The sequence below is a fragment of the Zootermopsis nevadensis genome, unplaced genomic scaffold (genome assembly GCF_977971745.1).
Source record: "Zootermopsis nevadensis isolate Lab colony 2312 unplaced genomic scaffold, Znev_1.0 Znev_ptg000061l, whole genome shotgun sequence".
Taxonomy (NCBI): domain Eukaryota; kingdom Metazoa; phylum Arthropoda; class Insecta; order Blattodea; family Termopsidae; genus Zootermopsis; species Zootermopsis nevadensis.
In genome coordinates this window covers 6,876,539-6,904,226 of record NW_028259192.1, presented here as the reverse complement: position 1 = coordinate 6,904,226, position 27,688 = coordinate 6,876,539, and the positions used below count along the sequence as shown (strand labels likewise).

At 35.3% G+C, this 27,688-nt stretch overlaps 3 protein-coding genes across 6 annotated transcripts in view; 2 read left to right on the top strand and 1 right to left on the bottom strand.

The window, feature by feature from the left end:
• Window positions 1-147: 147 nt before the first annotated feature.
• Sin1 (SAPK-interacting protein 1) lies at window positions 148-20,385 on the top strand. The gene is made up of 9 exons (XM_022066867.2): window positions 148-741; window positions 837-983; window positions 1,089-1,217; window positions 5,335-5,489; window positions 7,638-7,807; window positions 9,682-9,846; window positions 11,136-11,185; window positions 11,519-11,647; window positions 15,646-20,385. The coding sequence occupies exons 1-9, from the start codon at window positions 669-671 to the stop codon at window positions 16,032-16,034; spliced, it is 1,407 nt and encodes a 468-aa protein (XP_021922559.1). The 5' UTR covers window positions 148-668; the 3' UTR covers window positions 16,035-20,385.
• On the bottom strand, window positions 19,621-26,939 carry LOC110831176 (uncharacterized). Of its 3 annotated transcripts, none has more exons than XM_022066874.2 (5): window positions 26,857-26,939; window positions 26,348-26,538; window positions 25,778-25,865; window positions 23,899-23,982; window positions 19,621-21,522 (listed from the first exon to the last, which is right to left on the bottom strand). In XM_022066874.2, coding segments are annotated over exons 1-5 (630 nt in total). In that variant the 5' UTR covers window positions 26,859-26,939; the 3' UTR covers window positions 19,621-21,257. The 3 variants fall into 3 exon arrangements, with proteins under 3 accessions (XP_021922566.1, XP_021922567.1, XP_021922568.1); XM_022066875.2 differs by having other exon boundaries at window positions 25,778-25,862; XM_022066876.1 differs by having other exon boundaries at window positions 26,733-26,867.
• Window positions 26,940-27,017: 78 nt separating this feature from the next.
• Ctl2 (Choline transporter-like 2) overlaps window positions 27,018-27,688 on the top strand; it is a 72,599-nt gene continuing 71,928 nt past the window's right edge. For both annotated transcript variants that reach the window (XM_087340509.1, XM_087340507.1), the window contains exon 1: window positions 27,018-27,370. In XM_087340509.1, the coding sequence (XP_087196635.1) occupies window positions 27,328-27,370 (43 nt within the window). In that variant the 5' untranslated portion in view covers window positions 27,018-27,327. The remainder of the gene's footprint in view (window positions 27,371-27,688) is intronic.

Sequence of the window (27,688 nt, the reverse complement as noted above, 5' to 3'; positions counted from 1 at the left end):
GTGAAATTATTGTCCAACCAAACACAACCGCCGCATCTGGTCTTTAATTCTTCATCACGGAGCTGTCGTAATTTCGTATGGGTTGGCGTTTTCATCAGAAAACAAATCCTTGTAGTTCAGATACCTAATATCATCTATGGTATCAATGAGCGCAGAGTACAACTCGATTTTGGTTGTGAAACGCCTGCACAGGTGGTGACAAAAATTTTGAAGGAACGTCTCTTCCTTCCTGAGTTATTAAAACTGTAAGCTAAGGGCCGGTACAAAACTTCATTGTTTCAACCCATAAAATAAAACATTCTGGTCACATACTGTCATACGGTACTACTGTGGTCATCCAAATAAAATCCTAATGGCGTTACCTTTCTTCCGTGGTATTTATTACCAACCTTCTCAATTACAACTTTTGGTTCTTCATTTCGGCCAACGTGATTATCGATAGTGTTCGCTCGTTTGTCGATATTTGACATTGTGATACATTGATGTACCATTACCGTTTCAAGAGGTCGGTGAGGTTAGGAAGATTTAATTAACTCCGTGGAGGAGAATTCTACTTGAGAAGATGATAATCGTTCAGCGAGTCAAGAAATACCCCAACTGTTGTGGAAGCTGAAGGTTCACAAGAGACCGCTTAGGAAGATTTATGTCGTGTCAGTTAATGAAGTAGCATGGCACTGTACGATAACAAGCACTGGCTTTTGTCACATATTCGGAACTCTTTCATATCTTCGGATGATACAGGTGCTTCATGTATTTGAACGTTTCGAATCAGCATTCATATGGGTCATAATTTGCCATTTAGGGGGTTTGTGACTAATGTCTTACATTTTTGCTAGGTATGTGTGAAATGGTAATGGCAGGTGAAGATATACCACGCAAGCTGATCAGTATGACAAAGCTTGATTATTATCCAGGAGTAGATGAGAGTGACGAAGAAGACGGCGAAATGGATGTTATGGGACAGTCATTTGATATACAGTCTGGTAAGGATTTTAGGTGGCGATAAATATGCTGACGGTGCTTCTCACGTCTTTACAGTCATGTTATATTATAGGATATTAATTCACGTTTCTCTGTGTACATTTCAGATATAGATTTTGGTATTCATCGACAACGTTCTAGTACTGCTCAGCGTCTTGAGAAAATGGATCAAGACCGTAAGAAAACTAATAGGATTAAACATGTAAAATGGGAATGGAATCCAGTTGTTTTAACAGGTAATGTTGTTAATTTATTTATCACATCAAATATCCAAGAAACACGGTCGTATTATGAGAGGCAAAGGTTTTTGAACACTTGCAAATTTTCAACAAATCCATGAGCTGTATTTTGTCATGACTGAAATTTTACTTATTCATTAAATTGATACAGTAATATGATTTAATTGCAGTCAAGGAAAGGGAATGATCAGGTCTGCCATGTTTGAGTAATTATTTGCTCATTTTTTATTTAGTTGTTACTTAGTTGAGCAGCTTACAGTTTTATTGCATTCATTTTCTAATCCACTGTCCAGAATTGAGCTTGAGATATTCTGTCATTTTAGGTGTCCAGTTCCTATTACTGATCTGTACAATGGTGTTCCTAATGGGAATTATGGTCTAAGGATGCATCATGGGCATCATAAAAATAAATGTGTGATTTAATGTGGGATCAGCATTACCAGGCACCCCTTCCCGCCCATTAGTGTGTTAAACTGAGGGTTTATTGTGTTGGATATATTTTATGGCAGTATAGTAGTACATACTCAATACAATGACAATGAATATCAATATTAAAGTTAATAACTTTTAATTCTTAACCTGGTAAAGATTGGTCCAAAGTGCTTTCTGATTAAGCAAAATACAGCCACCAGTGCTAAGATAAATCCTACAGATAAAAATTAAGAATAAATTGAAAATAAATAAATGCAGAAACTATAAATGCAGTAAACACAACCAATGCTACAGAATAAAAAGATATAATTAAGTGTGAAACTATTCAGCAGTCATTCATGGACATTTTTGGTTTTGACAAACTTCAACCATTAAAATTGAAAATGTCTGCTAATGCAGCATCCAGAAGAAAATTTGGCAATAGCAGACAGTGTCCGTTAAATTCACAATGTTAAGTTGAGTGTTTAATGTATTAAAAATATCCACTCTCAAATTTTTGGTTGCTTTTAACCATATTTAGAAGATATGCAATTTCTGTTTACAAAATTTGGCACTTGTTGGTTATTGGGACACAAAACGGGAGAGTCGAATATCTGGACTTGGATTGCTTTAAAAATAGGTTAGGTTAGGTTAATGTGTGTGGATAAATGACATATACTTGAAAGTTATTATATTTTATTTCAATAAATGACAAATTATTATATTTTATTTGGATATGCATGAGATGTTAATTGTTGTTACAACCTGTCTCCGGAGGCCAAAATTCGCTTATAGATTTTAGAATTGTTTTAAAAATATTGCCGTTATCATTTGTACACATGCACAGTTTTCCGTCCAGTTCAAGTCCAGATATTCGACTCTCCCGTTTTGTGTACTGATAACACACAAGTACCCAAAATTTATTTCTGTAACAAAGCTATTAACATTTTAAGTTGTGTTCTTGGTAGTTTGTGTGTGCCAGTGAACTTTGGCTGGCATCATACTTCCATTGAATGTTTCATAACTGAGAACACATTGTGGCTTCTGTTTATATCTACAAGTACAAATCCATGAATATACGAGGCTCGTCCACAAAGTAAGTTTCCCTGGGGCCGTTTACAGAAACAAAACACAATTTCATGGAAATATTTATTGCAACAGATACAGCAAGTGTCCAGCTATTTTTCAACATATTCGCCACCGGAATTGAGACATTGGTCATACCGTGGGACCAACTTTTGAATACCTGTGTCGTAGAAGTCTGCCGCCTGGGATTGGAACCACTGTGTGACAACCATCTCCGCCTCTCTGTCATTCTCAAAACGCTGACGCTGACCGGACAGGAATTTCTTGAGGTGTAGGAAAAGATGGAAATGACTGGGAGCGAGGTCCGGGCTGTAGGGTGAATGATTAAACACCTCCCAGCTGAACTCCTGCAGGAGACTTGCTGTCCATCGAGCCGTGTGCGGCCTAGCGTTATCACTGACCGCACTTCACAGTCGGCGGGAGCTGGAATAAGAACCTCCATCTTCAACAGCTGCAACGATGCTACTGTGAGAACGCGGGAGGTGCCGTTAGTGCATGCGCCATGCTACGTCATTGCTCTATCACGTACGCACAGTCGCTTCGCTCAATATAAGGTTTGCTAGCTGTGGGACGAGTGGGAAACTTACTTTGTGGACGCGCCTCGTACAAGGTATTCCATGACATAAATTTAATACTTCATCTGCTTTCAGGAGACATAATTTCAAGTTGAATATAAAGAGTAGTCATTTTTGCTATTCTTACTATTGAAGGAGTTATGTACATTTGAAGTTGTTAATTAAATGATTTCTAAATGTGGGAAGCTAACATGGAGCACACATTTGGTGACAATTCTGATGCCTTGGCACACTTTCACTTGTTGCATAACTAGAATAATGTGGCATTTCATGTGTTATTGTGCCAATGATATTTTCAAAATGTACACATATAGCTCAGTCAGTATAATGACTAGCTATGGGCCAGATGACTGGGGTTCGATCCCAAACCGGCATGGAGGATTTTCCTCTAGCCTCTGCATCCAGCCTGGCTCTGGGTCCTATCCAATGGGTACTGGGTTCCTTTCCCAGGGGTAAAGCGTGGCCAGGGTGGGATGCTCACCACTCACGTCTATCTAGTGTCGAGGTCAAGAATATGTAGGAGTAACCTACATGGCGTGTAATGGGACTGCTTTACTTTTTGCTTTTACACATATTTTGACAAAGAGATATGAATTTTTATGATGGAAGTGCAACAGCAGCAGCTCTTTGAGGGTACAAGAGGCAATTTTCAAATTTGCAAACACTCGTTTGGTGACTGCTTTTGTGTGTCCAGAAGTATTTACAAGAAAATGGTAAATTTACCTTTGATTGTGTGCCCAATATAGCAAACAGCTGATGAGTCCATCTACCAGTATTTATACGATTTTTATCATATAGTACCTCAGCAAACCCACGTGCCACAAATAAGGGTATGGAGAACTCTTAACCAATTGGTTATTATCCATTTTACCAGCAGATTGTCTGAGCACTTTAGCCTGAAGATTACTGTGCATGAAATTGAATTCTGCAACTGGATCAATCAGGATGGTCAGCTCATTCCTTGTCTTTTGTTTACTAATGAGTGGAGAATTATTTAAAAAAAAGGATGTGGTGGCCAGTTTGAACAGTTATATTAATAATTTATTCTGTGAATTTGGATAATATGAATTGGACAGATTTAATGATGTCAGAAGGGTTTTTTGTCCTTAATCTGCTGAAATAGTGAAATATTATATCAAATTATAGAGCAGGCCCCAGGGTAGCAATCTTTCCTTACTCGTACCACCTCTTGTCAGCTCTGCACGTTAGCAAGTACATTGTTGAAGTGATGTTAAAGTAGCAATGTTTAATCTAATGGAGAAATTTATCTTAAGTGTATGGTACTTATGTATTTGTGTATTTTTACATGTTCTTTGCACAAAATACATAAAGTTAATATGTAAATAAGGAGCCTGTGTTTGCTCATCTGTATTTTTTACTTCTGTACTGATAGTTGTAGGGCATATGTAATTTGATACATGTGAGTCTCTACATAAGTCCCAAATTGAACTTTTTAATATTTTTATAAACCAGTTAATTGTAGGCCTAAAAGGGATTAGTTCATTAGATAAAATGTGGATGTGATGAAGCTCTGCAACTTAATAAATATTTTTTTAATGAAGTGAATTCTTAAGGAAACAGTTTCTGACTGTGCAATTTGATTAATGCAGAGTTTAATTAGCTTTGCAACAGGGAATTTGTATCTACAGTATGTAAACACCAAGGTCAGTGAAGTATGGAAAGCTGCAACAGGAATGCATTTGGAAAACGTGTATTCCATTTCAGTACATCTTAACAACTTCTTTTTACCAAGATAAGTTTAAATATGCCAGTGTACACCTGATGATGAATCTTTGAATTCAAAATTTATTGTGATACAATTGCATAAATTAATGATCCAATGCAGGTAAATAAACTGGGTATGAAAATAAAACTAGATTGATTGTTACAGTGGCACATGAAAAGTTAATTACCTAGACCAAGAAACCAAAACAAATAAACTAGTAGATAATTTCCTACTGTGTTAAATTGTTCATGCTTCTGTGATACATGCAAGACATTGTATTGGATGATACCATATGTTTGCTGAACTGTTTTTTCAGATGAAGAAAGAGCTGGACTTTTTGAAAGGAAGAATTTTAGGCAAAATAGAAAGGATGTACATGTAAAGAAGCTTTCCCTCCTATCTGAACAGATGGAGAAATGTCCAAATTTACCACAGAATCCTTTTGTGGAATATGCAAAATATGATGGAAATGTAAGAACAATATATTTAAGAAGTTTATATAAGTACTTTAAGATTCCATTTCTTGTTTTCATTCATATGATGTTTGTCTTATTTTGGGCATTCATTTAGTGATCAGTGTCAGTAGTTATAATTTTGTGGTTTCACACTGCAATATATCCATAGAAGAAGTCAGGGCAATTAATTAAGAATCTTTAGCATCAAGTTATCTAAAGGGTATATCATTGTATCAATGAATAAAACACTATCAGTGTTCATCCACAATGTTAGTAATATTTTTATTCCTTGACAGACACTGAAGGAGGAGGCATTACATTCATCTGAAATTCTGGTAGTATTTTTATTCCTGCTCAGATTTTAAAATGTTGGTAGTATTTTATTCCGTGTCAGGGTGCTATCCCAGAATACAACTTTGGGACAAAGGTCACCATGACAACCTCAAATATCAGTTTATTGTTTTTGTAATTACGTCCTCTGGAATAGTGGCAGCTTATGTTGTATAACAGTGGTTTCCAAATTGTGCTTTACAGTACTGTACCAAAATAAGAATTACATGTGAAAATGCTTTTTGATCTACTTGTAATGCTGTTTGTATGAAATTTGTCATAGTTTTTAATGTAGTAATTCACAAAAGATTTTCATTATTCATCAGGATGAATTCTGTTTGAGGTGAACAACTGGATGTTTTAATTCAGCAGTATTTTAGTTTCAGATCATAATAATCATAATATGGCCATCCATCAACCTTAATTCCATCATTGAATAAAAGTCTTCTTATGTGTATAAGATAGGAGTCTGTGTTCTTGGATGAAGTTATGGATGGGTTCTGCAATCTAAAATGTTTAATTTTCTCTGGTTTATATACACAGTCAGTTCATTCTTTTGGGAAAACTGATCTTTTCTTCCAATTTAGCAGTGCTTGTACCATATGCTGTAGGCTTGATTTGAAATGATATGGAAGGGCAGTTCTGTGAGGTGATAACATAGAATTGATAGGTAATATTATATGTTGTACAGTCCAAGGTGTAGATTTTATTCTTTAGTGGAATTAATACATTTTAAAATTGAGATACCATTGGTTACGTGTTTCATGTGTGTGTGATGTATGTGTATGTATGCATGTGCACACACACTATTGTAACCAAAAATTTGTTTGTTGCTCCAAGTCTTATATTCCTAGGAAATGTTAATGAGTGCTGTAGTTTTTTGGGCATATGTGATCTAAATATAACCCTGCTGATAAATTTACTATCATGTCTTAATTTTCCAAAAACAAAAACAAAATACTGTTGTGCTCAAAAGTGGGAACATAAGAAGCTATTTATGAGTGTGAAGTCATTTATAGCAAATTTGAAAGTGAGTCCCTTCTGAATTTATCTTCTTGTAATTTTTTTAGCATTATATTTCATGTACACAAGATTCTAAACATCAGCAGACTGCTGGTATCTAACATTAATACGCAGGATTTGTGTGAGCTTTCAGAATCTTGTGTACATGAAATATAATGTTTTAATGTTTATAAATATATTTATACAGAGTGAACACAGATGGTATGAGTGGTTTGAGATATTTATTTAACAAAAACTAAATGGCATACAAAATGAGACTTACAGCACTGAAAAGAGAACTTTGAAAACATTTTTGTAGCACATGAGAAAAGCGACAAAATTCCAATGGTGGCCACTAGAAGTGCAACTGTGACTGCAATAAAATGGTAAATCACTGTGAGAATGCATTTTGTGTGTTCCATTCTACAAAATCTATGACCACTGGTAACAAGGTTTTCAGGGGAAGTTTAGTAAGAATCCTCCATGTGCAAGTTCAATTTCCTTTCTCCAGTTGATTTTCTGTTTTTCTGCCATGCCAATATTTGCACTCTATTGGCCATGTAACACTATTTTTTTAAGTACTACTTCCAGTGGTGTAAATTTTATTTCTGTTTAGTGTTTAAGCATTTGAAACCACTCTGATTTTTTATGTTTACCTTGTACCTTATATTATTATATTTTCCTACTGTCTGTATTGCAGATAATATTTTGGTGAACTATTTAAAAATTGAAACATAGAATTTTACTCTGTCACATAAATAAGATACATGAATAAAAGTGAAATTTTGTCTACTTATCTCTACAGTTCTGTTTTGTACATTATTTATTTAAGGCTCAGATGGGGGTTTCGACAAGGAAGTACGGTATTTTCCTTACCATGTTGGAGACAGCGGAAAGGAATTATCCTATGCATGTTGTTGTCTTAGCTCAAGCAAAAGTGCAAGATCTTATTGGATTAATTTGTTGGAAGTATACTTTAGAACATGGACAACATAAACTTAAGTGAGTCATTAAACAAGTTTTATTATATTAACTTACATCATCTTTTGAGAAAGTAAATTAACTGCCTGGTATTTTTTTCAAGGTGGTGTTTGCAGACTTGCTGATAAATAGGTCCAAGGAAAAGTTACATTCCTATATTCTGTTTTCATCTCGCTCTTTAAAGGAGAATTTACTATTAAATTCCAGATGTGGTAACTTCCCTTTCCCTTGCTATACTACCTGCTCTGCCCACTTTGGAATCCTAGTAGTAAATTTTATACAGAATGGATTAAGTTAAATTTGTTATCAGATATGTATACAATTAACAGTGCCTGCAACATGTTTAAAAATGCAAACATGGTCTGAAACTGGCAAAAGATTATTTGAAAATAACAAGGAATGTATGAGATCCTAAAAGATGCACATGGTATGTATACTTTTTAAGTACAAAAATGTTAGTAGCCAATCTAAATTGGACTAATCTAACCTAAACTGATCTAAAAAACCAAAAACATTGTGAAGTAAAATGAACTAATGTTAACTGTACTGAAAGATACCTGACTTTTTCAGTAACTGGTAATTTTTGTTTTATATCTTCCATGGTATTGGGGTGGGGGGGGGGAGGGGGGTAGTAGTAAAGTGGAGGTAATCCCTCATGTGGAAATTTAGTGCATACAGCAGCTACTGCATCTACAAATTAACTGCATTTATAAACAGTGATTACAGGAACATGAAACTTGAATTGCTCATTAATATTCCAAATATTATTACTTTCATTTTATTTACTAAATTACTTAAAGTTAAGTTTTTATTCTTGTGTGAAATTTATCTAATCAGCAAGAACTTGGTCATGAACTTCATCAGTTTATCAAACAATAAAAATGTGTAATTAGAAATAAAGCATTTTTTTCTCTGTTGCTGTTGGAATTGGAAGTGATGTAAAGTAATATCTTGAAAAGTGTTAAAGAGTATGAAAGTTATAGTTGTCCCTTGTGCTGAACTAAACATGAACAAACTGGTAAGTTTAAGGAAGGAAGTTTGAAGCATTTTTATTTCTTATGTGCTGTGTGATAAAACAATAATTTTACACTTTTTAAATAATTTGCCTTTTTTTGCAAATCTGTAATATTCAGTTTGAAATGTACTTTAGCTTTGTGATGACTTGAGATTTACTAGTAGTGCTGTTCTCCTCCTAACTTGAACTATCTATTAGTTATACATTTTTGCCAGTAGAAGTCTTCAAGTGTGATTGGAAACTAGTGATTGCATGAGATTTAACTGTTTATGTATGTTACATTTTTGGTCATTATATCCAGTTTTATTCATACATGAATATAATTTTACTTTGCTAGATATCTCATCATCAACATATTATCAGGCCATAGATATATCTTGATGGAAAATATAATGCAGTCAATGTTTTCATAGAAGAATGTTCTAGTCCTAGTTAATTCTGAAGTATCAATGAAAGCAGGCAAATTATAATGTAATAAACAGACAGTGCAGGTGAAATGTTAGAGTTATTATTGTTGTATTTGATAGATGACTGATTTTTGTTAAATTACTGCTGATTTTAAATTGTGGGGGAATATTGATGGATTTTTATAGCAGAAGTAATTACATTCTAAAAATTTGAGATCAGACAAGTGAGGTTAAAATTTCCATCTTCAGTATGTGAATAAATTCAGAATGAAAGAAATGCAGGACAACTGTAACATTTTCAGCTTTAACATGCTGTGTAATCAGTCATTGTTTCTTTCAAATCAGATTTGGCCTCATTAACATTCTGAAATGTGTAAGCTATTTTGTTTCCTATGGTCACCATCATTATACAATTACATTTTCAATATTCCTGGATGTGTTGTGAAACTAAGTACTGTACTTTCTCTTTTCAGGGATAGTGTTGACCATTATGGACTGTATATTGCTGAAGATGATGGTGAAGTAGACTGGGACTTCCCATGTTTAGATCCCCGTGAAACAGTTGGGAAATTTGGATTTAACTATTTGGCTTTAGTGGAATGTCAGAAGAAGGATGAAGATTCAAAATCAGTGGAGAGGTAATATATTTTTATAAGTCTTTGCATGAAGTGAAGGCGTATACGGAATGTTTTGTCCATCTGTCTTCCTACTTGTTAAAATTCTGAAAAATTTGAAATATCAACTGCTACATCTATGAAATACTGGAGAAAAGTGTTAGCACAGTGGAGTTGTACATCAGCAACTTAAAGACTTCAAAAAAGCCTATGATTCAGTTAGGAGGGAAGTACTGTACAACATTCATATTTAATTCAGTATACCAATGAAATTAGTTAGGTTATTTAAAGTATGTTTTAGTGAAACTTATAGCAAGGTATGTATAGATAAACATTTGTTTCATACATATCCAGTTTAGAATAGTATTACCAATACAGGTAAACCTCGATTTACACCGGTGATGCGTTCCTGGACGAACCAGCATAAATTAAAACTCTTTTTATAATGTAAATCAATGAGAAGTCAATGACATGCGTTCCCGGCACCCAAACATTGACGACTTAAGTTCCTCAAAAATTGACTTCGCCTTATCTGTGATAGCAATTTCAGTCAAGGGAATGTTTTTATGATTCATGTCATCCACCCATAGCAACAGTAATTTCTCCATTCTTTCTAAAAGTTTACTTCTGCTATAACTCTCGTAGCCTGTTGCATTGACTGTTTTATTTTATATGAATTTTCCATTATGGTAGTCACAGTGGAGGGAGGCAACTTCATACTTCTGCACACATTACGACAGGTATCACCACCTTCTCTTCTACGAATTACGTCCATCTTATCTTCCAACACAATAGACCTACGCAACTTTTTAGCAACACTTTCACTTCTCTTACCAGACATGGTGGTTCTTCTACAATTTATAAATATAAAACAGTTGCTACTTCAGATTAGTGGTCAAACAACAACACAAACACATTTAGCACACAGTTTTCAGCACATTCAATATGTCAACAAGAAGCGAACTGAGTGCATTTTTCCTTACTCCCTTATCAGGCTGAACGCAAATGACTCGCCATGAAGAGTGACCAATGCTCACGTGGCTATTGCGCAGTGTTGGTGGATTTTTAGGAGATTATCTCTCAACTATTTAGCAGTGAGTGCAGAGGTGAATGTATTTATAATTTTTATTAAAAATCAGCGATGTAAGAATTACGATTTAGTATAAGAATCAGTACGAGAAACATTGTAACACTTTTTGACTTGCTGGTTTCAAAAGCGGTTTACCTGTATTGTACTTATGTTAATAAATATTAGTTAGTGTGAGAATGCTTTAGGAATTGTGTGCCTCATATGTTTTCTTCCTCTTTTTCAGAGAGGAGACTGAGGTAATACTTTCGCAGGAGACCTTATTGAAGCCAAAATGTAAGTTTAACATATTTGGACTTTAATTTTCTTAGTGTTTTATGTTTAGTATAGAAAATATAACATCCGACAAACATAAGTTCTGTGTGAAACATTTTTCTGTTCACTTAATATTTGAGATGTTTATATTCCTTTAAATACACTGACAATGGTTTTCTTAATTTTCTTTCACATTCCTATTGTTTGAACTGCATGAAGTATTCTGTTGCATAATTGTCTGAATTACCTTTTCCTCCAATACTACGATACAATCTTAGCCATCTTTAAAACTTGTTTCTCTGCTTTTGTAAGGAATACTTTTTCTGTTTCTTTGATACTGTATTTTGTGTGCAGCCCAGCAACAGGACCTTGAAGACTTAATCCGCATGCAGGGTCATATGATTGCAATGGAGGCACCTTTATATCAGTCATATCGTGTCTACATCATTAACAAAGTGAGGGCTAAAACTGAAATACACTTAGGTAAGTTGTTTTACATTCATTGTAGAATGATGGATTGCACGGGCACTTTAACTGAGTTTTTCTTCAGAATAGGAGTTACATATTCAAGTTGTGAGAGGCATTACATTTTAGAGGGCATGTGGAAGGAGTATAGATAAAAATATGAGGTGTTATTAACAAATTACTGTAGTAATTATGTATTTAAAATTCAAAACCTGTGCAGGTGTTCAATATGTGCTTAATGTTTCCTCTTTAAAAGCAAGTTTGAATGTGGCTGTTTTACCAAGAGTTTCAAACAGACTTTGAGGCACATGCACTCTTCTTTAAAATATGATATTTTTTACAAATAAAAATCATAGCCAACACTGCACATGACCATAATTTACACCGGGGGTGCTCAAACATTTATGTGGGTGAGCCACATCAAAAGATATAATGTGCTATGAGGACAGGTCCATTTAAATATATCTACCATAACCAACACAAAACTGAACATTACAATAAAAATAGCATAAACTTAACCTTATTCGCGTGAAACATGGGCCTGCATTTGTTCCGCAAGAGAATTAGTGTGAGAAGAATTTATTATAATTATAATTTGGTTACATTTTTGAAATGCCAATTCACATCACATCATGTAAGTGTACATATATGTGCTACCAAATACACTTGCCAAATTTTCTGCTAACTTATGTAACTCAGAGAATAGAGAAAGCTTCCTAGTTGAAACATCTGTGCAAAATGTATTCGTACTGCTGTTGAGTCAGTTCAAGCTGAAAGCATCACTGACTTAAGTGGAGAATGTGATTTCAAAGATATGTATATTTGTAGCATTCTTGTGAAGGTCATTGAATCTCATTTTAAAATTTTTAGCCAATGAATGTATAATTTTTACAGCCTGGACACTTTGAAAAGAAACACTTACTGATCCATCCTTATGAAGTAAATCACAGGAAGAAAAATGACACATGTTAACATTTTTCAACTGTTTCCAGAATAGTTGCAGCTCTAACAACTCCAAATATGCTGGATATGAGTGTCTGTTAACATTTCAGTTTGGTATTTAATTCATTTATGTAGTTGCCAATATCACATACCAACATCAAATTCCAAAGCCACGTTTCATCACTATGTTTAGCTACAACCTTGCCTTTTTCATGAACATTGCTGTTTCTAGCTTCAAAGCTAAAAATGTTTAACACTGTCCCATGACTCAGCCATTATACTTCTGTATGGTACAAGGTGATCATATATTCAGCATATTTTCTAACAAAAAATATTGAGACTCACAATGAGATGAGATCAAATGAAATTCACAGTCAACACCACAACTTTTGTAATATGTGCAGACTTCAAGGTTTTTCCACAGTGTGATATATGGTGGGTGATGCAGTGAAGTTCCACATAAAATTTGGGATTTTGTCTGTTCAGTACTTGCATAATTCTACCAATCAAACCTCTTTATTTCCGATGATACTTGGCGCCCTCTCTGTTGTCACCCCTTTAGTTTGATCCAGAGGTTTAGGCTCTTTCATGGTTTCATACACACTCAAAAATAAATCTCACCCTGTTGCTCTGCCATGCAAACTTTCAAGATTACCTACATCTTAGACCACTGCAAAAGATACTGTTCTGCCATGATGATGATTAATAAGCCCAGAAAGTGTATTCTGTACCGAAATACACATATTATCCTCATGTGGTCTTTGCAGTGTGCATTTAGAGGTGTTACATTCGCTTTGGCCCATGAAATAAATTTACAAATTTTGAACATTTAACAGTTTCTAAATATTGTAAATTTTCAAAATTTGTGAACACCCAAAATTTTCAGACTTTTTTGAAATTTCAAAATCCCACATTCAAAATTTTAGCAATTAAAATTCATATTTAAACATCCTGACCTAAACTTCCTTAACAGAAACTACACAAACCTAACTTACCATAACATGTCTTACCTAACCTAAGAGACCTGACTTAACTTAATCTAATGTAACATAACTAAAATTAACATGTTGTAACCTGTTCTAATCTAACCTGTCCCAACAAATAAAAACGATTTAACTTTCATGAACATCAGCTGATTCCCACTTACATTGGTATGAACCACAATTTCCATAGTAACTACAGTAAGCATTCAAAGAACATGTAAGTGGTTGCAAATGGTAACCATTGAAAACAAACAAATACCCACAATGACCACCAGCTTGCAACACTTCAGTGTCCACCACATGACTTTCCTTATCTCTCATTTGTTATCACCACTTGTAGGATGTCCAAAAGCATGATTTTGAGGTTGTGAAGAATGGCACAACTTCCATACCAAATATCCAAATCTGTCCAGTAATTCTCAAGTTGCTTTGACTGCCTTATTCCAAATAGAATCAAGGAGTTATGGATCTCAGAGTATAATGCTTCACCTCCTGCTTGAATCAGTTCTGCTGGAATTTGATCACTACCTTGCAGTTTATATCTTTTCAGCTTTGAAATAGCAATTTCAATCTCAAAAGGACTAGGCTCAGCTTTATGTATTTCCATCTTCCTAACATCACTAACCGTACGTACATTTAATAGCTGAGAGAAGTAATTTTTCCACCTATTCAAAATGTTATGGGAATCTGCCAGTAGATCACTGTTCTCATCCTTTATCAAGTTACTTCTAGGTTGGCAACCCTTCTTAAATTCATTTATACCTCTGTATAAGTCTCTGATGTGTTGTAAACTCATTAATTTTGTCTTTCAGATATTCTTTCTGTTTGTTCATGAAATGTCTACTAGCTTCTCATCATATGTTGTTCAGATTAAAAATAAAGTAAAGTTTGTCCCACTACATGCCATACAGGCGCTTGGGGTGAGTGGAGGTATAGCTCCTCTCTTTCTTGACCTCGGCACTAGATGGGGGTGAGTGGTCAGCATCACGCCCCGGCCGGCTTTACCCCTGGGAAAGGACCCCGGTACCCATTGTAGAGGAGGCTGGGTGGGCCCCAGAGCCGGTCTAGACGCAGAGGTTAGAGGAAAAATCCTCTGTCCCCGTCGGGGATTTAACCCCGGTCATCCAGCCTGTAGCTAGTCGCTATACTGACTGAGCTATCCCGACTCATATGTTGTTCAGATTATCTGTGTTTATTTGGCTTGGTTCCTTTGATCTAATTGTTTTAAACATCCTTTGTCAAACCATGGCTTATGCTGCTTCAATTATTAATAACCTAGACTCATTTGCTGACATTTTGGTAATTAATCTAATGGTTTCCCAAGCTCTGTTGATATCCACATCATCATATACATTTTCCAGAGTTGCAAACCTGTTCAAGATTTGAACCTGATATTGTTCTTTACCTTCTACCTCATTTAGTTTCTTGATATTGAATCTCTTTATATCAGACTTTTGTTGCTCATTTACTTACTGGCAGTCTCTCCCAAACTTTACTACCACCAGATCAGTATCACAGTCTGCTCCCCTGAGATATCAGACATCAAATACAATTGAATGCCGTTTCCTGTCTATGGTCATTCTGCTTGTGTGTCTTTGCATCAGGAGATGTCCAAGTGAGTTTATGAATGCTACAATGTGGGAGCATTATACGCTCATGTTTGTATTCTAGCATCATCTGGGAGTAAATTCTGTACTGTCATATGCCATCTTTTATTCAATCCAAAAAATATTTTATCAAATCTTGTAAGAATATGGAGGACAATGCAAAGGCAGGTTTGTCAGCTATGAGAGAATTTGAACTGATGATGTAGGGGAGGTAAGGTAAGAGATGTTAGGAGCTCTTTTACAGTTTGCAGTTTAGTGGACTGGATATATTGTAGAAGGGAAGGATTGTATGGTGCCAAAACAGGTTAGCAAACATTAAAGGAAGAAATGAGATTAATCTTAGTTTGAATGGCATATGAAGACTGTAAGGTGTTCAACTGCCTGTGTTAAGTCACATTCTTGATAAAAAATACTTGGAAAATTAATGAAGATGGTTGACAGTCATCAACAGGCCAGTAGTATCTACTTGTATTTAATGTTGCAGGTGTGTCTGGCGAAAAAGTTGAAATTGATCCTGTTATGCAGCAGAAGGTAAGTGCCAAGTTTTGGAACCGTCAAAAAGCTGTTAGTTATGACATGGATAGCATAGCAGCTTGTGATCTCACAGATACCAAATCTAGCAGTCGTTCTACGTTCCGGCTTGTTTACCACCATCCAGCTTCAGGAGAACAAGCTGAATCGTTGCAGCATCATTCTGATTTTTCCAGTTACAAGCACCACGATTTTGAAGCAGATCACCGAACTGCAGAGGAAATTGTGCAGAAGATAAACCACATTCTAGAGCTTCGATCTAGTGTTAGAAGAAAAGAGTACCTTGCACTAAGGGAGAGAAAGTCACATAGAAAACGAAGTTTTCATCTAGGACCTAGATGATTGTTGCTGAATGTACTTAGGCAATTAGGTTTACTGGTGTTTTTAGAATTCCAAACCTGTTTAAAACCAAACTGTTTCTAAGTACATATTACAGAAATTGGATGGGATGATTGTCTGAAAATCTTTCCACATTTGTTTTTTGAAAATAATAGTTGCGTTTGTAAAATTGCATTAAAGTGATATATTTATATGACAGTTATATCCAATTTTGTATGTCTATAACATGGTGCTATGATTTTTATCTTATTTATCATTATTTAAATGAGTAGCAAAGAGTGTAGCAAAATTGAATGGCAGTCAAACAGCAAAACGATACAGAGCATTTGCCAAAAGATATGCTTTAAGCAAAGTTCAAGTTGATGAAATATACAGGGTTATTCTTTATTATATGCAGATTGTGTTCTGCTCCTGAAATCAAGCCAGAGAATTCCTATAAATATATTGCCACAATTGTCAGATTAGAGAAGGGTATGTTGTATTTTAGGATTGTTTACTTATTAAATTTCAAGGTAACACCATCTCACTTTTTACAAAAGTTGATGAAAATGCCGTGAATTGGTTTCAATGTGTAACTGAGGCCTGTGATGCCAAGAATATCTGACACACTGAAAAATTCCAGACAGTCCCTGTAATAAAATGCCAAAGCTCATCCTGTGTGTTGACTCATTTTGAGTGAACTATGCTCCATGAAGTTGGCAGGTGTGACATCATATGATTGCAGAGGCTGCAGGAGCTCAGTTATGCATAAACCACATATTTTGTTGTGTTGGTAATTGTACAGCCTTCAGTACTTGAGGTAATTGTGTTAAAAATGTAAGTAGCATTCCCCGAAGTGTCGAGGCCATAGCTCATAAGGTTCCAAGAAATAACCAGTTATTACCACCCATACATTAATTATTGCCATATCTCACTAACAAAATGGTTGCAACCATATGTTTATAAGAATGTGTTTGCTTACTTCAGGAATAGAACATAATCATTATATTTACTGCATGTAATTAAGAATTATCCTGTATAAAGTGCCAATTTGTAGTGTGTGGATTAATTTACTGGCACAGTGAGCCAGGATAATGTACCAACTGTTTTTATTGTTCCTGAAGAACATAATATCAGACATATTTTCTAAGAATAATTGTTTCAGTCGTGGCATTAAACAAAATTAATTATGGAGAATGAAATGTAATGCAAAGTTAGTGACATGACTGTTATGCAGCATAAAAGTGTTGTTTTTCAGTGTAATATAATATGGTATGCATGGTTACCATACAAGTATTGGTGCAACTTAAGATCTTGAACAGTTGCCACAAAAAGGTTTTTTTGATATGGTACCAAAATTTTAAAATTCTCAAAGGAATGTACATTATTTCTTAAGATGCAGTAAAAAAAGTTGTTTTCCTTCTTTACTATGTCAGCATGATGTCATACCATAGATTATTTTACCCTCATTTTGTGTGCATGATTTCAATTGTAAACCAAAAGAATTTCTTCATGGAGTGACTTTTCGTTTCAGTAGTACTACTACATTGTTATGTAGTACAGGGTTTCTCAACCAGAGGTCAGTGTGCTGGCTCTTCGTGATTCACAAGGGTGTTATCATAAATTATTACAGAATCCCGACCTGACTTCTTGATGATAATGCAGCATAGTCACTTAAATATTACTGGTATGAAATGAAACTATTAACTATATAATGGATGATTTTCTGATTTAGGAATCCACAGAAGTTACATTATTTTTGTGGGATTTATTTCTTGAAATTTTAATAGCTGTCTTTTGGGATGTTGCACCATATAGTCTGGTAGACATAGACCAATATTTGAAGGGAGCATACTGCCTCCATTATTGGGTGATAAGTGTATGAGATCTGAGGTACTCATGGTGTTGAAGATGTTGATCTTGGTTGCAACACTATGTGGACTTGCAGGCATATACCAACATTTTGGAGAAAATGTCTGTGGCATTACACCCCAGAAGACCAACAATGACAGGGTGCTAATTCACCACTGTCATGATGGAGGCAGTAAGCTTCTCTAAAACATCAGTCACTCTCTACCAGGCTACATGATGCATCATCCCAGAAGATGGTGATTTTCATTCTTATCACCATGAGAACCTCAAATCTCACTATGTATGTGTTTATCTTTTCCATATCACATTGTTGATATATTATGAAGGAAACATTGTAAAGTATATGTGTACATATTTGTGGATTATTTAATATGTATTTATTTATATTTTATTTAATGGCAAGTGAGATGAGAGGATAATTATGAGTTGAAAACTGTAATGGGAGAAGTTGTACAGTTCTGTTTCAAGGCATTTTACCTGAGGAATGAGAAAAAATAATGTGAAACCTTAGGATATCAGGTGCTTAAACCACAGTTTGGGCTAAATACAAGTAAGTTGTGTTGTGTATTTTGAAGGTGCGAGCAGTAGTGTGCTAAATATCCCCTTCTAATAAAGTCTTGGATCTTGATACATACACCAACACAGGGCCAGATTTAACAGGGAGCAACTGGGGCAATTGCCTCAGGGCCTCCTTAAAATACAACTTTTTTTTTTGCAGCAAAAAGTTTACAAGTAATCATCACCAGAAAATGATCATGTGATATTTATACTTGATTAGTGTTTATTTATAATTAATTGCTATACAGCCAAAATTTGTTGTTATTGATAGGCACCTCCATATTTTGATGGCCTCGGAGCGACAGCTATAAATTGATCCCTGCACATACAACAAACTTAAAGTTGTCTTGACATCATGATCTGTGTTGATTTTCTACACTGCAGTAGCAGTCGTTTCTTTTCACATTAGCCACTGAAAATAAAGCTCATCTCAGAAAATACAAGAGCATCTAGAATTGATTAAAGACTCTCGGGCTACAAGCCGCGTCAGGTGGTGAATGGTGAATACACCATATCCTCTGCCAACGCTCTCAAAACGTCAGCAGAGCATATGGTGTATTCACCATTCAGGCACCTGACATGGCTTGTAGCCCAAGAGTCTTTCATCAACTTCAGTCGCCGCGAAAGCTTCACTTTACGCATCTAGAATGCTGGCCGATTGTTGCATTGCAGTCGTCTCTTGCTATAGTCCATTGGATTCGTAGGGCATAGTGACTGTCAAGAAAGCATAGTAGGTATCCTTGAACATTGCACTGCATACTGCCATTAATTTCACCAGGTTCTTACTTATTAAAATCTCTCCCACATATTCAGTGTTAAGGAAATATATTAAAATAATTTACTCTTTTCCATTGGCAATCATATTTAACTACTTTTAGTGCTGTGTATGTTAAATTCCCTTCCCATACTGGCAATGTATGTATGTAAAATTGTAAGACTTTGCTATGACACGAGGATAAATATCCAGTTGTGGGGACTTAATGTACTCAGGCAGATAATTTTCTAAGAATGGGCTATCATACACAAACTGGGTTCACTTTTATGTAAGGTACTATGTTTTTGTCAGGCCTACAGCTCTGAATTGATAATGGACATTATGGACCTAGGTTTGATGCATTTCAGAAACAGTAGTTTTGCTTTATAGCACCATGGCAAGATGTTCATATAACATTAGCATAAATAAGATTGAATTGTCTGTTTTATTTCCAAATCTGAAAAATGTACTCTAATGACTATGATATTGAATGTACAGATGGCATACCAGAATATATTGATGATAAATGTTCCAAATAAATTGACATGATAGAAGTAAAAATGGCTACAGTGCATTGCTGGAAAGTCCAGCCTGAATGATGATCTTTAAATGTGCTATGAACTCTAAACTGTACTCTACAGAGTCGTGTGGTATTGCCAATTTGAAGTGTTTAATGTATATAGTATTTTTTATAACTATTATAGCTTTAATTCCTCTTTACATTTTAAAACAGTAAAACATGCATAAAAATAATGAATTTATACAAATAACAGCTATTTTCATAAAACTTCACAATGTTTTTGTTGCATTGCCGTATTGTAATAAATTATTGAAATATGTATCAGTAAAGAGGCACAGAAATGCAAAAGTAGACATTTAATTTACTGTAGATAACTGCACAGGGCATTTAAACATATCTCCTAGGAAAATACTACAGTGTTCTGTGCATCTTTAAAGGGTTAATGTTAATAATTACTTATTTGTTACAATTATCCTCACAGTGATACTCTTTCATGTAGCAGGAATACATGTCTGTATGTACCATGCACACACACATACAGCCTCATGTTCACACTGTCTGGTTAACATATGTCAACTTAGCAATTTAACATTGTTGCTCTCCTCTTCTAATATGTACTGACAGATTCTGGAGATTTCTTGTGAACTATAAACATATGCAATGGCATGTTACCTACTTGTCTTTCATAAACAGTTGCAGCTACTAAGATCTGCTGTGAATGTCATTGTTGGTCTTATGTGTTGTAATGCCACGTGGATTTGCGAATATACAAGAGGCACATTCCTCTGAACTGTCGATATCTAACTACAAACCTGTATGGCATTACAAGCCAGAAGACCAACATTGTCATCTTGACCACCATGAGAACCAAATCACATATCGACTGAATGTTTATATTGTTTGAAAGGTAAAATAACAGACCCAGACTCGAAGAAACGTAAGTAAAGATAACACTGCCCCTCCATCTTAATTTTTGTATGTGCATCATCACCCCTTACCCAGTGTGCCTCACAGCAGCAATTAGCACTTAGTTTGTCAAAATGACTTCATAGAAGATGTTCTTTTTCACTCAATTCATTGCAAAACATCTTCCTGCAAAAACTTTAAAACACCGGCCTACTGCATTTGCTCTCAAATCATTCCTGAATCTGTTAACATGAACTATGCAACCTTCCCAATATTTTATGGTATGAAACACAAGATATGTAAAGTACAAAGCTAGAATATTTAGACTGCCAAAAAGACATCTGAAGTCACTTATAGTTTTATTACAGTTAACAGCCGTTCAATTAACGTGGATGTTCTAAGAGACTCAAGCATACAACGCATGCACTCAAACAAGTGACAGCCTTTATCAGTCATGTGTCATGGCTTACACATGGTCAAGCTTGCTGTGCATTGAAGTAGCATACTGATAAACAGTTAACCCTGGAGTTAACAGTCTGTAGTACAGGGGTTTAAATTCCCTATCACCATATGATGAAGGTTAAAAGAGCTTAGTATTAGTCTAGCCTTTTGTTTCAGCCAAGGTCTTACATAGCCCTCATATATAATATGACTCTACATATTTAACTATTTTCTTCTTAAGAGCCACTCCCTGCTGTTCGGCTGTTGCTATTATTTTAGCAGACGTATGGGCAGATTTATATCTCATGTGCGTGCAAATGGATGCCACTTCAGCCACTTGGTTCATCTTTGCAACAATATTTTCATACTGTGGATGATCATTAAGAAACTGTTTATCTTCATCCGACAAGGCATCAGCACAGTTGTCCCAGTCAAGTTTCAGAGGCTTGGAATTTAAATTTCTGAAAGCAATAGTTCCACATTGTAGGCTAATAAACGTAGACAAACCATCTGTATTACAGGCTTAACTTGCACCAAATACCAGAACGGTTTTTCAGACTTTAATATACAATAGGGTTTACTGATAATCGATTATAAAAACAGTACTATAGAGGGGATACACATTACATTAGTGAGAAACAAATCTAGCAGTGAAAAATTTTTGAAGTTTGAAACTGGAACTGGTGTAAGTTCACAGCTGGTGTCATAATACCAGTCATTCATAATATTCTTGTATTTGCCCATATGTGGTTTAACTGTACCACCAATAATTATGATTATTTATACCAGATGTCTGTTACACAAAGACACCAATATATGTGCCTTATTTGAATAAAAACATGAAATAATGTTAATGACATTTCAGAGATGTGTGACCAAGTCTCACATCAAAACAGGTGAAGACTACACGTTGCTTGGCATTCCATATTCCCTGGTAGACAAATCAGTACAGTAGGTATGCTTAAACCACTTCTGGTTTCAGACTTTGATAAGTAGTTTTCTTCAACAGTCATTATTTAGATATTTGACGCTGTGTAATGTTTAGAGCAGTGGTATTCAACCTTTTTTTGTTCGCATACCCCCAGATATAATTTCTCTTCAAATTTGTACCCCCAAAGTTGTTGGTTTATAATTCAAGTTATACATAGTATATAATCTACATCTAAAATAAATTAAATAAATTACATTACTGATTATTCAGTGTTTATCATAAAATAATATATATAATTTTTTTTAAATTTCGCGCACCCCCTAAGATGTCTTCGCGTACCCCAGGTTGAATACCACTGGTTTAAAGTACCAGGTTTGATTTCTGTTGTGGCAAGTCACATCCCTCCAGGTGTTTACGAGTGAGACATCCCAATTCTTAATGTGAGCAGGCCACACAAAATACACTGGCAGGTTGCATGTTGCCCATGTGCTACAGAAATCTGTAAAACTTGTTTTTGAAAAGGATAGAATCAGCAAATTCAGAGATTTGAGTGATTTCTGAAGCTGAAAAGTGGAATGACTTCTGCTGACCAATTGGGATGTCCACCCATAAGCAAAACAGATGGAAATGTGAGATAATATATGAGGGAACTTATCCACAAGTTGACTAATGCGATAGGAATCTCATCTGGATCACAGTAAAATACTGATGAAAAATATGAATACGCAACAAATTACCACCAAATTCATCTCATCTGCTGACTGATAAGCAGAAGTGCAGAACATTTAGGAACACTTCAGAGATCAACAACTTTTTTCCTAAGATAATCATAGGTAAAGAATAATGGATTTGAAGGTATTACTCTGAAAAAAAAGTCTTCACAATGGAAGAATTCAGTGTCACTGCACCCAAAGGCCAGATAAGCTCATTTCAATGTTAAGAGCCAATTGAGTGTTTCTGGACACTTAAGAAACTGTGCATCAAGAGTTAATCCCACAGTTGTGAATCAACATATTCTGTGGCGCCTACGGGAAGATGTGTGCCAAAACATCCTGAGAAATAGTTTCTACACCACAGTCATGCTTTCACTGCTTTGCTTGTACAGGAATTTATATCTAAAAAACATGATTCTATACTTCCTAAGGTGCAGTGTGATTTACTTCCTTTTTCAAAACTCACATTCATACTCATGGAGAAGAGATTTGACCTCATCAGGATCAAAGAAAAAGTGGACCTGAAAATACAGGACTTTCTTAGATGCATCCAACTTCCAACAATATCAGAATCACTGGACTAGCTGTATCAGGCCACAGGAAACAACTTTGAAGGGAACAGTATGGAATAACTGCTAAATGCAGTAAACATAAGGAACAATTGTCTACAGATTTTTAATCGCATAAAATGATCAGAGCAGTGAACACTGTGTACCCCTGTCTGTCAAGAGATATGGGAAAACCCAGAAAGCACAAAAAAATGAAACACGTTTTATGCCCAGAACAGTTTTTCTGTAAGCCTTGTAGTTTTCAAGATAATAAGGAAAAGCAATTTTATGCTAATCATCGCAAACCTCAGAACTGTTGGACTGATTTTCTTCAAATGGAGGAACTTGCTTGTCTGCCCAGCCTGGTTTACACTATTTAGAAGTTAGCATTGATGGATTAAAAATCTAGAGGTAATAATAGAATAAAGGTTCTGCTTATTTATATAATTCATATTTTTTTCTATAAACAAATGTGTGCCAGTACTCTGAAGTGACTGGAGGGTTGACAAGTCACAAAAAAGAAACCAATAAACTTTTGATTAAATCAAAAAGTTATGTTTCAATTATTTATTTTTAAGAAGTGCCAGTATTCTGTGCCATTGTACACTGTCTCACTACACCCTGAAATTCCTGCTTTTTACTTACTCTTTCATTGTTTCATAAGCTTTCTTCCTTTCTTCACACATTGTTCGCCATGCTTCTTTTTCCAACTTCAATTTCTGCATGCACCTTAAACAATGAAAAAAATTTCTTTGTGCATCTCTTTAGTCACTCCTACTACTTTTTTATGTAGGTCAGCACTAAACAGTGGCTGTGTTTTAAGTACTTTTTGCCACTTAAAATGTAGAATCAGTTACTCAACAGTTAAATCTATTCAGAAAGTGCATTTCAGTAAGCTGAGCTGTATTTTCCAAGATTAAAGTTGCTTTGTGTCATTTCAGAATTTATGTTCCTGCTTCTAGGAATATATGTCTTATTTTCATTTCCAATTAAAGACAGTCCTTCATAACACTATGTCTAGTAAAGAATCTCTGGCAACCTTGTAAACATGGCTTGACAAATTCCATGTCCCTGATCACCTAAAAATCATACGTGGTGAAAATATGCATACTCCAAATATTACCTTTGGTCATGTTATCAAAAATATAGATATATATGTCCTAGACCTTGACAACATTTGTCCAGTCCTACTAGTATCTACATGATCATTATTTGATATTTATTCTTATCACAGTGGAAATAAGTTCATGTAATAACAAAAATTACAAGGACCTTGAATGTATTCCAATGAAACTTTCTAAAATTAATTAACAAAAAAACAAAAATGAAGTAACAAATTATAACTGTATTTTCTTTCGAGAAGAGTGTGAAATCTGGTATAGACAATGTTTTATCAATTTATATATGGAACATCATCTTTCAAAATTAATCAAACTGGGGAGTAGGTAAAAGGAGAATTTAGAAATGAATCCAGAAATGTTAAGGCAGCATCAGTAATTTCATGCAAATGAACTTCCCTGGTAAGGAAAATGCAAACATTGAGAGGAGACAGGTTTTGACATTTTGAACACCAATCTAAAATTCATTTTAACCTTCTATCATACACATTACTTCTCAATAGAGAAGTTCACAGGATGAAAATGCTGTATAGCGCTTTGCATCCAAGGAAACGATGTTACCACACTGCCAGGGATATGTCATGATTTTCAGACTGAAAATTCTAACAAAAGAGCTCTTTACACCTACAATAGATACCATGCGAGTATTTAATATGATGGAAACCACTCTTCATACTTCTTGTAACCAATGCTATTTCTAACAACTCTGTAAATGTTTGTAGCAATGGTTGATTGATTATAGCAAAATAACATATGTTGTCCACTGTCTGAGGTGTATTTGATGTATACATTTCAGGAGCTGCCTCTACTCTCATTTTCAGGTAATTGGTTATTTTATATATATATATATATGTGTGTGTGTGTGTGGGTTTTTTTTAAATTTTAAGCTTAGTGGTGATATGGGATCAATGTTGACATTGTGCACTCTGTCTGAGGTATGGTACAATTAATATATTGTGTGTTTCAGGAGTTATGTTTACTGCTCTCTGGTGATTGCCTACCATCATACAGACAGGATTTACCACTACTTTAAGATCAGTTATGACAACTGGGACTAAACAGGACTTTCAAATACTGGGCTAGGATGCTAACCAAAAGACCACAAAGGCAGCCATGGTAAGCATAATAACCTAATACTGTCTTGTAAGTCCTTACAATTATCTTGGAGGTACAGACACTCATGACTCTCACTCAGTTGCTCTAACAACCACAATTGGATGATTTTACACAATACCAGAAAAAGCAATTTCTGTATGGCAGTGAGTGCAATACAGGGTTGAAACTAATTACAATTTTGAATTAACCTCCAAGATGCTAGGTTGTTTGGCAAAGGGAGGGGTAGAGTTACCTCTTAACCTAAACAATGTTCTACTATCTCATTGGAATAACTGTAAATGACTTAATACTCTTTAGTAGAAGTAGCTGCAGTTCCACTTTCTTCAACACCCAACTGATGATTAGTGTTCTTGTTACTTGTTGATCCACTGATTTCTGCTAGAAGTAAAGATAACAGAAATTTAATAAAACAATGGATAGAACTTGGGCAAAACAGTATTCAGAAATTATCAAAACTGATGAAATTGAGTCCACTCATGTGTCCTGCCAAATGAAGCCCAAACTGTGCTGAGAATGATGGATGGGAGTTGGACAAGACCAGTCACTGGTTCCTAAATATCGTACTCATTAATATTTTTATGATATAAAATGCATATAATGAAGCCAAACACAAACAGAACAGGAATTATGATTCAATCATAAAAATTACCCAGATCCAATGCAAAAATTAAATGGAGTGGAATTCTGCACTAAACTGTCACGTTGAAGGCAGCTGGTCTGAACTTTCAGCACATGAAAGAGTCTACAGTAGCCTCAATTTCTCGAGTTGCCCCTTAGGGTTTCACAAACTCTTTTATTTTAACGTTAGTCAGTGACATCCTACACATGCCATTAAATAAAATAACAACTACAGTACAGACCCTGAGTGTCAAAACATGATGACCTCCTTCTGGAAAATGATTTTCTTCCAGTTGAGGTAGTTGTATTTTTAGAAGTGGGTAGGTAACTGCTTCCATTATCTTCATCACCAATTGTTCTTTGGCATTTGTCCGAAGCTGTGCCAAGCTCATTTTCATGCCTCGTTTGAGCCATTTTCACAAAGGTTAAGCACCTACATGAAGAAATACGCCTCATTCATAATCTCATATATTACTTACACCTAATACTACAAGTCAATAGCTACAACTACATATAATTCGCCAATAACTGGCATTCGCAATATTCCCGCCAACAACACAGAACAAGAAGTTAGGTTAAAAGTCAAATATTGTATATCGAATATATCGCACACATTTCAAAAGTTACCAATGATTCGTATATGTTCCATTCTGCGGTGGGTGTTACACTCCAAAAAGCATTGTTCTGACAACCTGAAATTTGCAACTTTGAATGCAAATGTTCATACTTATGTAGAAACAAATGAACTTACATTTAACGAACAACTGGTACAGTGTCTAGTAGTTAAGACTAGTCCCGATAGAGGAGACGACTTTGTTTTAAACTTTCCCGCAATAGATGTCAGTAATGTAACAATTCGTTGACATTGGCCGCTATGGTGTTAGGGTGAGGACAGTTGTGGAGGGGCGAGCAGTCATGGGTAGTCAGCTGGCTGAGGAGTTGTGCTGGAAGTAATAATTTGTTCTTCACGACAGAGTTCAGGCAGTTGTGTGTAGTAGCGTGTATGATGGAAATTCATCCCAACACAATTGGGCCGATTACACGTGACGAAAAGAACTGACTCTGTTATCTTTATCTGTTGTCGGTTTTTAGTTCTGATATCTTGTGCCAGCAAGTGTCAGGTGTGGACTACATAAGACGTCCTTGCCTGTAATGTGCTGACAGCAATTTCTGTTTAGTGTAGTATAGAAACTGAAAGTGAGACAAAATAAAACGACGAAGAATGGCAAGATCTGATTATCAGCAAGCACCAACCAAAGAATTTGGTGAGTTACACGTTAACGTCTGTGGAATCTTTAGTATTTTGTTGGGGTTGATCAGGATTCTTCCATGTATGATTTGAGGTTTTCACAGCGGTGAGTATGAAGATTTTTGTCTTCTGGGTTGTTACGCTGTGTCGCAGTTCACCGCATGTACATTGTTATAATGGTTTTTGATAAATTTCGCTTGGTATTTGTAGTATACGAACCACTTTTTGTCGTAACAAAAGTGCTGTAAATTGCGTTGTAGTTAAGTTTGTATTAGGACTACGAACCAAAAAATGAAGCCCATATTTACGTCAGATGGAAATGGTTTGTAAAAGT

Coding starts and splice junctions, on each gene's coding strand:
- LOC110831176 (XM_022066874.2), bottom strand. Junction 25,866..26,347: donor ATCATGTTTTGACACTCAGG/GTCTGTACTGTA, acceptor CTTTACTTCTAG/CAGAAATCAGTGGATCAACA. Junction 23,983..25,777: donor GCAGCTACTTCTACTAAAGA/GTATTAAGTCAT, acceptor TCATTGTTTAAG/GTGCATGCAGAAATTGAAGT.
- Sin1 (XM_022066867.2), top strand. CDS start 669: ATGGCACTGTACGATAACAAGCACTGGCTTTTGTCACATATTCGGAAC. Junction 1,218..5,334: donor GAATCCAGTTGTTTTAACAG/GTAATGTTGTTA, acceptor CTGTTTTTTCAG/ATGAAGAAAGAGCTGGACTT. Junction 7,808..9,681: donor CATGGACAACATAAACTTAA/GTGAGTCATTAA, acceptor TTCTCTTTTCAG/GGATAGTGTTGACCATTATG.